The following is a 10,690-nucleotide window of genomic DNA, read 5'->3' on the forward strand; positions in this document are numbered from 1 at the left end:
TTTTTTTTTTTTGGTCGGTCGTGGGGCTTGAACTCTGGGCTTGGGCGCTGACCCTCAGCTCTTAAGCTCAAGGCGAGCACTCTACTGCTTGAGCCACAGTACCACTTCATTTTCTAGTGGTTTATTGGCGATAAGAGTCTCCCAGACTTTCCTGCCTCGGCTGGCTTTGAACTGCAATCTTCAGATCTCAGCCTCCTGAGTAGCTAGGATTACAGACATGAGCTACTGGCGCCTGACTTTCTGTGAGACTCTAGTCACCAAAAAGCCAGAAGTAGAGGTATGGCTCAAGTGGTAGAGCTCTACCCTTGAGCACAAAAGCTGAGGGTCGGTGCCCGGGCCTTGAATTCAAACCCCAAGGCCAGCACTCCATACACACACACACACACACACGCACACGCGTATTACAGTTTTGTCTCAAAGCCTGTACTCATTGGCAGCCTTTCTACACTTGAGCCGTGCCCCAAGCCCTTTTCCCTCTCATTACTTTTCTTTTTTTAATTTTTTTTTTTTGGGTCTGGTCGTGGGGTCTGAACTCTGGGACCGGGCGCTGTCTCTTAGCTCTTCAGCTCAAGGCTAGCACTCTACCACTTGAGCCATAGCACCACTTCTGGCTTTTTTTTTTCTGCTTATGTGGTGCTGAGGAATCGAACCCAGGGCCTCATGCATACAAGGCAAGCGCTCTACCACTGAGCCACCTTCTCAGTCCTCCTTTCATTACTTTTCAAAGAGGTTTTTGAGTTTTGCCTGGCCAGTTTGGACTGCAGTCCTCCTGTTTAGACTTCCTAGGTAGCTGGGATGGCAGGCGAGTGTCCACTTGCCTAGCTTTTTATTGGTTGGAGTGGGATCTTGAGAACATTTTGCCTGGACTCCCTCCAGTCCTCATCTTCTTTGTCTCAGTTGTTCAAGTAGCTATGATTACAGGTATGAGCCACCACACCCAGCACATCTTAACTATTTTTAAGTGTATACTTTAGTGGTAATGAATACATTCATAATGTTGCACAACCAGCATCATCATCCATCTCTAGAACTCAATTCATTTTGCACCACTGAAACCTACTATAACCATTAAATAATTTCACTCATTGTCTCTGGCATTTTATTTGTGTAGTTTTCCTCACAGTTAAAAATATCACAAAGCAAATACATGTTTTTAGTGACAGCTGCCACTGTACCTTGAGAGAACATTCCACAAGCTGCCAGTACATGTTATGTATGCTCCCGCTCCCTTTATCCATTTAATTGCCGCCTCCCTTCCTCCCTCACTGTGAATTCACAGCAGCTGAGCGCTCACCACAGCCTGGGTTGAATGTGGTGACATAAAATGCATTTGCTCCCCACTGCTTTGTTAACACTACCACTTTTTTGTTTCATTTATGTATTTATTTACTGGAGTTTGAACTTGGAATCACACTTGCTAGACATGGTCTCTACTGGTGAGGCACACCTCTAGCCATTTGTGGGTTTGTGTGCACATGTGTGTGTACATATACATGTGTGCTTAAGTGTCAGAGGCTTTTTACTCACGCTGGCACTCTGCCACTTGAGACACACTTCCAGTTTGGCAATTTGCTCTTAATTGGACATAGAATCTGGACGACTTTTCTGCCCAGGCTGGCTGTGAATCTTGATCTCAGCCTCCTTTAGCTAGGATTAAAGACATGAGCCCCCAGTATCTGTTAGACGTTACACTTTTCTGCTCATGCTGTTCTAGAACTTGGATCTGCACAATCTCAGCCTCCTACACAGCTAGAATTCCAGGTATTGGTTAGGCTGTGTTCCTTTTGAAAGCTAAAGGAGAATCTAGAGAAACCCATCCCCAGTATTCTAACGGCTTTTTGGAGCCATCAATATTCCTTGTCTTAGACCCTCCCACTCCCATCTTTAAAATAAGCAGCTCAGTGATTTTTCTCCTCTGCCTTGTGCCTAAGCCTTCAACCCCTCATGTTCTCCACCATTTCCCTTCTGCCTGCCTTCTCTAAGGATCTATGGCTACTCTGGGCTCACCTGGATTATTGAAACACACTTATTCACAGCTGCAGAATCTCTTCTACTATGCCAGATGACACCTCCACAGACTCTGAGGGTAAAGAGGTGGCTATCTTAGGGGTTGTTATTCAGCCAGCTACAAAGGCAAGCTGATACAGCATGCCATAAGGACTAGAACTTGAGTCTAAGGCACAGACCCAAAATGCATGGGCTTAGACTTTGAAAATGGGGCAGGAGGGGCTGGGAAGGTGGCTCAGAGGTAGAGTGCATGCCTTGCAAGCATGAGGCCCTGGGTTCGATTCCTCAGCACCACATAAACAGACAAAGCCAGCAAAACAAAACAAAAAAAGAAAATGGGGCAGGAAACCTTAGCTGGCCACTGCTCACAGTTCCCTTACTCAGGGACAGTTTTTAGGTGTCAAAGGAAACAGAATGACCCTGACACTCGCTCTTACATTACCAGATCCTGACTTTGGGAGGACTCCATGCCACCTAGATCTCTTTTGTTCAGAGCACCTTGAGGACCACACAGGGAAGGGGGTAGTGAGAGCCAAAATTAAGAGTTTTACTTTTTACCTTTTACTTTCTTCAGAAACAGAGAGATTATACCCTTGAAGGAGAGTCGGGGAAGGTATCTAATCTCCAATACCTGCACAGGTAAGGATTATTTTACATTTTAAAACTAAAAGATGTGTCATTGGAGCAAAAGAGTATGTTTATGTATACTAATACATACAAGTGCATTTCATTATATAAAAACATTGCAGCATATTTAAATAAATGGTTTAAGATTTTCACATAGCTTTAAAGCTGGATCATACTCCTTGCGATCTCTTCTTTGGCTTACGCCTGTCCTCTTCTAGAGCTAACCACTCTCTCTTCCCTCTGCCAAGTTCTGGAAGTTACTTTCCTCCAAGTTCTGAATGTTTTGACTTTCTCCATGGTCCCTTTCTCATTTCATTTCTTTTTTTTTTTTTTTTTTTTTTTGGTCGGTCGTGGGGCTTGAACTCTGGGCCTGGGCACTGTCCCTCAGCTCTTCAGCTCAAGGCGAGCACTCTACCACTTGAGCTACAGCGCCACTTCCGGTTTTCTGGTGGTTTATTGGAGATAGGAGTCTCACGGTCTCTCCTGCCTGGGCTGGCTTTGAACGTTGATCCTCAGATCTCAGCCTCCTGAGTAGCTAGGATTACAGGCATGAGCCACCAGCGCCCAGCTTCCCATTTCATTTCAATTCAGGTTTCATTCCATCCACAGTGTTTTTTTTTTGTTGTTGTTGTTTTGCTTTGTTTTTGTCGGTTGTAGGGCTTGAACTCTGGGCCTGGGTGCTGTCCCTGAGTTCTTCAGCTCAAGGCAAAGTGCTCTACCACTTAGCCACAGCGCCGCCACTTCCGGTTTTCTGGTGGTTTTTATTAGAGATAAATCTCACGGACTTTGCTGCCCAGGCTAGCTTTGAACCACTGGCGCCCAGCTTTGTATTGTCTAGAGAGTCGGGCACTGGTGGCTCACACCTATAATCCTACTACTCAGAAGTCTGAGATCCGAGGATCTCGGTTCAAAGCCAGTCCCAGGCAGGAAAGTCTGGAAGACTCTTATCTCCAGTTAACCACCAGAAAACTGGAAGTGGTGCTGTGGCTCAAGCAGTAGAGCGCTTGCCTTGAGTTGAAGAGCTCAGGAATAGCACCTAAGCCTAGAGTTCAAGCCCCATGACTGACAAAAAAACAACATAATGTCTAGTGAGTACCACTGCTGTATTTGTTATCTTTTTAATGGCACTAATCCGTACCCTCCTTGTCCGTACTTTAAGGTCCATTCTTTTCTTTTTTTTTTAATTTTAATTTTTATTTTTTGTGAACATACTGTACAGAAGGGTTACAATTACATGGGCAAGATAATGAGTAAGGTCCATTCTTTTCTGTCCAGTTTGCTATGTTTATTGCATTGTTTCTACTCTGCTTTTTGCTATTGGGGCTTACTGTAAACCTGGCTAAAAGCAGCTAAAACCATGAATTATCTGTGCTGTCTTGGAATTTCCTCTGCCAAATGATTTTTTTGTCACTTTTAAATTCAGCTTCCCAGAAAGTGTCAGGACATGGACAAAGTTCTCTCCTAAATGTAACACAAAATGTCCTCCTGTCCGGTAGAGTCCCTGGTCCATCTGAAACCTCCTGAGCACAGTCTTTAGTCCCTACGTTTCTGTCTGCATTCTGGTCTTCAGAACTCTCAGCAGAATCACTGGTCTGCTGCTCACAGCCGTGTCCAGGGCTTCTCCAGCACGTTTGACACTTTCAGACACCTCCACAACCACCTGCCAAGACCTAAGAACCACAGGCCAGCTGATTCACATGGACCTCCGCTCTCCTGCCAGTTTTCTAATGACTTACTTTTGCATTGCTATAAAAAAAAAAATACCTCACATGGTAACTTAGAGAGAAGAGTGATTTCTTTTGGTCCATTGTTTGTTGGGGGGGGCGCGTGGCATGGGACGGATAGGGCAGAACAGTTCACTAGCCAGGAAGGGCCCAGGGCAAGATAGTGCCTCAAAGCTTCACCAGCAGTGACCAACTGCCTTCAGCTAGGCCCTGCTGCCTGCTTTCACTACCTCCCAAAGCTGTCCTCATACTATTAATTCATCAAGGGATCAGCCTGTTCATTAGGTCAGAGCCCTGTGATCAGTCATCTCAAACATACCCAGTGGTGTGCTTTACTAATCCTCGGGTGTTTCTCAATTGAATCAAGCCCAAATCAAGCATCACAACACACCAGGCATGGAACTGGGCCTCCTTCCAGAAACTGGCTTCAACCCACGGTGTGATCCTAGGGAGTAAATCTAGAAACTTGTGCATGGTGGGCACTCGCTCTCCTGCCAGGCCGTGCCTCCCTCCCACCCCTGGGCCACTTGAAGAACAAGCCACATCTCATAGGTATTCATTCATTTCTTACCAGATAAATGATCTTCAAATATTAATGACAGTAACAAAAAAGAACAGGCACTATCCTTTCAAATTAGGAGCTCTATGGCTCCTGAGAAAAGAAAGATAAATATGATATTATTCATGCTGAAATCGGCATTTATGGAAGATCTCATTCTGGTTCCCTCCAAATTTGCTACTGAACATTCAGCTGCCAGATTCCAGGCCCTGTGAGCCGGAGGCCCAGGCCAGACAGCCCTGCTATGTGATGCACATTTCCCTTAAGTCAGTCCCCACTCGTAGTGCAGCACTCTTCCCTGAGCTGACAGGTCGTCTGTTCCAGCTACCTGACCTACATCAAGCTGTCGACAGCGATCAAGCGTAATGAGAATATGGCTAAAGGTCTGCAGAAGGCGCTGCTGCAGCAGCCGCCGGAAGATGACAACAAACGCTCCCCCCGGCCGCAGGACTTGATCCGGCTGTACGACATTATTCTGCAGGTAACTGTTGGAGGAGTCTGAGAAGGCAAGTCCTGCATTTGTGTTGGACATGAGATGATTTGCCTCTGCATAGGCAATTGGCGAAGAAGCTGGGGAATTCTGAGGTCTTCTTACAAGGACAGATAAAAACAGTTCTGGCAAGAACTAATCTGAGGCCTTCTCCTCATGGATTTTCTTGTTGCATTTGTTTTACAGAATCTGGTGGAATTGCTGCAGCTCCCTGGCTTGGAAGAGGATAGAACTTTCCAGAAAGAAATAGGTCTCAAGACCCTGGTATTCAAAGCTTACAGGTGATAGCCTTCAGGCTGGGCATCCCAGCAATTCTGTAAAGTTAGAATATGTCCCAGCCCAGGGAAGATGGCGTTGTAGGCATTTGTGTGCTCAGTATGCCCAGCCCAGCTTGTTCACAGGAAATTGCAGCCAGTAGTCTCTAGTGTGCCTTGTTTGTTCTTTGCGTAGGTTTAGGGATTAAGCTTGGCGCCCTTTTCTTCTAAACTGCCTCCCCAGGAAAGAGACTAGCGTTGGATAGAGTACCAGTTAGCAAGCCAGAACAGCCAGGTCAGGGAGCCTACACTGAGTTGGGATAAAGTTAAATGTTTGGGTTTCTTAAATGAATCTGCTATTTGTAAGTAGGAAGTGGGCTGTGTAGCAGGAGGCGGGGTCCAGGCAGGATGGTGGAGTAGAACCGTTGGCTCCTTACCCTCCTTTTCCGGCCCTTGCCTGTGTTCTTGGCCTCCCTGGGTGCCCCACCTCCACTTACGTGGCCCTTCTGTCCTGTTAAGCACTACTCAGCTTTTCTCGTGTGTGTGTGTTGGGGGGGGGGGTGTTTGGTGGTGGTGGTGATAGGGCTTGAACTTAGGGCCTGGGTGCTATCTCTGGTCCCTTTTGTTCAAAGTTCTACTACTTTGAGCCGCACCTCCACTCATTTTCTCATGATTTTCTTGCCATAGCTGGCTTTGAACCCTGATCCTTAGAATCAGCCTTCTAAGTAGTTTGGATTCCAGGCCACCAATGCCTACCTCAGCTTCTTGTGAGCCCAAAGAGTTTTAGCTAGAACCTTCTTTGCTTTTGGTTTTTGAAACAAATGTGTTCAGGGGCTGGGAAGGTAGAGCACTTTCCTTGCATGCATGAGGCCCTGGGTTCGATTCCTCAGCACCACATAAGCAAAAAGAAAAAAGCCGGAAGTGGCGCTGTGGCTCAAGTGGTAGAGTGCTAACCTTGAGCTGAAGAGCTGAGGGACTGCGCCCAGACCCAGAGTTCAGGCCCCACGACCGGACCCCCCCCAAAAAAAAAAAGAAAAAAACGTGTTCGGAGAGCAATGGTTGTGGACAGTGATGGGTGGATTTACGCTTGAGCCAGACCACATTCCTCCCCCTCCTTACCTGCTGCTATCCTCCTCTGGGGAACCGCTCCTTTTCAGTCAACCACCAAGTAAAAGGGAGGTCCTGTATGAACCTGCGTGGCCTTCTCCCATGGCTGGGAAGGACCTAGATCAGCCTAGCAAGCCTGGGTGCTGCTAATGGGGGAGGAAGGAAATTGTAATGGTAATCTTGGGTAAAAGTCCTCTTCCAAACATAAACTGAATGCCAAAGTGCAAGGCCAGCCTTGTCGTGCTGTAAAATACTGTGGCTCTTTCCTTTTCCATCAGGTGTTTTTTCATCGCTCAGTCCTATGTATTGGTGAAGAAGTGGAGTGAAGCCCTGGTCCTGTACGATAGAGTCCTGAAATACGCCAATGAAGTCAGTTCCGATGCTGGAGCCTTCAAGAACAGCCTAAAGGTGAGCCATTGGCCCCTCCTTGTTTCCAAGCCCAGAAACTGTGTAGTGAGGAGGTGCAGGGCCCTGGGGGTAGACCCAGCTGAGCTTCTTAGGCTGCTTTCCCTTTCACTCTTGATCTGTATACTGAGTAACTCATAGAGAATTCCAGGCTTGAAGAGCCATCTTAAAGCCAGACACTGGTGGCTTGTGCCTATAATCCTAGCTACACACACACACATACACACACACACACACACACAATCATGCATGTAATCCCACACACACACTCACACAATCATGCGTGTAATCCTCGCTACTTAGGAGGCTGAGATCTGATCTGAAGATTGAGATTCAAAGCCAGCTCAGGTAGGAAAGCCTATGAGACTTACCTCTAATTAACTACTAGAAAAACCGGAAGTGGAGCTATGGCTCAAAGTGGTAGAGTGCTAGCCTTGAGCAAAAGAGCTCAGGGATAACACACATGCCCTACGTTCAAGCCCCACAACCAACAACAACAAAAAAGAAAGCCATCTCAACCAGCATGATGGCACGTAGCTAGAGTCCGAGCACTAAGAAGGCTAAGGCTTGAGGATGAAGAGTTCAAGTCTTCAGTACTTAGCAGGACCCTGTTTCTAAAAAAAAAAAAAGAATGAGAGAAAAGGGAAGGAAGGAGGGAGTAAATAAATAATTCATTTCTTTGGTTGCAGGGAAACTAGATCATATGCATAATATGTGTGAGACCTTGGGTTTGATCCTCATCTCTGCAGAAACAAACAAAATCAGTGAGTCCTGGAATTAGAGATATTGCTAGGAAGGGGTGTGGGTAGAGAGCAGATGAGTGAGCACTAAATCAGCACACAGTAACAAATTAGTGTAGAGCAATGAGGCATTTCAGAACTGTCCGTCCGATGTCATGCGCTGCATGGCTTGGGGAGACAGTGTCAGAGAATGGAGGCAAGATGGGTCTGTGGCCAGACCTTGTCAGGTCATTCCATTCTGCCCCGTGAGACTTGAGGCTCATGTAGGACACTGCCTTGCAGAAGTGGTGGGCCATGGCGGCCAAGGGCTTGATTCCGAGTCCCACCTGTGCTCCTGGGGGCAAAGCCCTCATCCTGCCCATGCCTCAGAGTTCTCTGCCACATGGAGGTAGCAGTTGTGTAAGCTATGAGTGATAACTTATTCTTCTCATCACTATTTCAAGCATTGTTACTTAAGCCATGACATAGGTTTTCTCACTTGAAATAGGCCAGGGTTCTTTGTTTTGAAGAGACCCATTGAAAAGCCCACAGCTCTGAAAATCCCAGTGGGACGGCCTGGTCCAGGTTAGCCAGGGCGCTGCTCGGGCCGGCCCCACCCACTGAGCATGTGTTCCCGGGACTGTTGCAGGACCTGCCGGATGTGCAGGAGCTCATCACTCAAGTGCGCTCCGAGAAGTGCTCGCTGCAGGCCGCGGCCATCCTGGGTGAGACACCGCCTGCTCCCTCCACTGCCCATCTCTCCCTCGTTCCTTACCCTGTGCCACTACTAGCAGCGTGAAAGGCGGTGTGTGGGTTAGCCTGTACGATTCTTGTTATCTCAGCCTTTACGTCTGTAGAGATCTGTCCCTTTCCCCCTTGCCCTTTTCCTTCCACCGGCAGCTCCCCTGGGCTAGAGTTCGTTATCTGTTCATACCACTTCTCAGCAGTGTTGGGACTGGAAGGAGGCAGCTCGTGACCACATCTGGGCTGCCTTTGCTGAGGGTGTGGGCTGGGCGCTGTGGCTGCCACACACTGTCCCTGTTCTTACTGAAACTCTGTGCACTTGCAGATGCCAACGACACCCATCAAACAGAGACTTCCTCCCAGGTGAAGGACAATAAGGTACGTCTGGCTTTTGAGGAATACAATCATTTGTAGAGTAGACTGCCCCCAGCCCTTTGCCTGTTCCCTCCCTTCTGCCCGGAGCCTTACAGGGCGCTGTGCAGCCTAGTAGATGGCTGGATGGCCTGGGGAAGAAGGTGGAGACGGCTTGGTTACAGTCACACCTGAGGGTCGCCACTTAACCTGGACTCCTGGTGACTTCCAGGGGTCAATGAGTGACCTCTAAGTTAGGGACACGTTACACGCCCTGCACATGCACACACTGATCTGACTGCCTGGTGCACAGTGGAAGTTCACTGCAGGTCTTCTCTGATTTAACTTCCAGCCACTGGTCGAACGGTTTGAGACTTTCTGCCTGGACCCTTCCCTGGTCACCAAGCAAGCCAACCTCGTGCACTTCCCGCCAGGATTCCAGCCCATCCCTTGCAAGCCTTTGTTTTTCGACCTGGCCCTCAACCATGTGGCCTTCCCCCCGCTGGAGGACAAACTGGAGCAGAAGGCCAAGAGCGGCCTCACGGGGTACATCAAGGGCATCTTCGGCTTCCGGAGCTAACCCGGCTCTCCTGTCATTGTGAGAACCGCCCAGCCCGCCCGTGGCATTGAGCCCAGGTCTGCACCGGCCAGGGCAGAGCTCAGCACCCTCAGCCCTGCGCCCCTACATCTTGTGTGTGTGTGCACCTACATTCTTAACGCACGTGTGGGAAGGGCGCACTGCCATCTTCTAGGCCCTGTGTCAGGGCCGCCGGTCTCCTGTGCTCTCCGGGCTCCTGTGAGCCGGGATTGATTGCCTTTTCTCAGTAACGTGTTCAGGGGTTCCGCAGCAGGCTCGGGGTGGGCCGGGGAATGTTTTGTCATGTGTCCTCAGCACCATGGATTTGAAACTCAACCCTGCCGTGGGGCCCAGGGCCCCAGAAGTCTGTCCATGACCGAAACAGCGGCAGCGTTGCCAAGAATTACTTGCAGCCTTACCCCCTTCACCAGTTTAGAACAAGCAGAGAGCTCTATTTTTAGAAGAAATATGTTACACTCAGAAGTGATGGAACCAAATCTTATATTAAAAGGCAAAGATGGTGGAGACTGTGCCATGTATTGCTTGTCCTCACGCCCAGGTCTGCTCCGGGCCTGCTCGAGGCTGAGCGAGGCCGCCGTCCAGTGCACACGTGCTCCCGCCCGGGGTTTCATCCCACCCAGTGCAGCGGCTCCCGCACTGCCGCCCCTCGTCCTCAGTCTGTATGTTATGGCATCCATAATAGACGGCACAAAAGCAGTGTAAGAAAGAAGGAATAAATGTGATTTAAACCTGAGCTGTACCTGACACCTCCGACCCCTCACTTGTCTATGCAAAGAAAGTCCACCAGGGGCTGGGAAGGTGGCTCAGTGGTAGGATTTCCTAGTATGCATGAAGCCCTGGGTTCCATTCCTCTACACCACATACACAGAAAAAGCCGGAAGTGGTGCTGTGGCTCAAGTGGTAGAGCGCTAGCCTTGAGCAAAAGCAGCTCAGGGACAGTGCCCAGGACTGGCCCAAAAAAAAAAAAGATGGCTTAATGCTTTTGTTTTCAAGGCTGCCCTTTCTTCCCAGTGTCCCCAGGGCATCCCAGTAGCACGGGCTGATGTGAGCGTCACACTGGCTGTGACATGAGGTAGACCACCGCGTTTAGTAGTAAAGTCGCGTA

At 48.7% G+C, this 10,690-nt stretch overlaps 1 protein-coding gene across 1 annotated transcript in view; it reads left to right on the forward strand.

The window, feature by feature from the left end:
- The window catches only part of Srp68 (signal recognition particle 68kDa), a 32,879-nt gene extending 22,561 nt beyond the window's left edge, over window positions 1-10,318 (forward strand). The window contains exons 9-15 of the mRNA XM_013036450.1: window positions 2,582-2,646; window positions 5,242-5,398; window positions 5,594-5,688; window positions 7,047-7,176; window positions 8,542-8,617; window positions 8,962-9,014; window positions 9,340-10,318. Coding sequence (XP_012891904.1) covers window positions 2,582-2,646; window positions 5,242-5,398; window positions 5,594-5,688; window positions 7,047-7,176; window positions 8,542-8,617; window positions 8,962-9,014; window positions 9,340-9,567 — 804 coding nt within the window. The 3' untranslated portion in view covers window positions 9,568-10,318. The remainder of the gene's footprint in view (window positions 1-2,581; window positions 2,647-5,241; window positions 5,399-5,593; window positions 5,689-7,046; window positions 7,177-8,541; window positions 8,618-8,961; window positions 9,015-9,339) is intronic.
- Window positions 10,319-10,690: the final 372 nt, after the last annotated feature.

Source organism: Dipodomys ordii, unplaced genomic scaffold, assembly GCF_000151885.1.
Source record: "Dipodomys ordii isolate 6190 unplaced genomic scaffold, Dord_2.0 Scaffold7, whole genome shotgun sequence".
NCBI lineage: Eukaryota > Metazoa > Chordata > Mammalia > Rodentia > Heteromyidae > Dipodomys > Dipodomys ordii.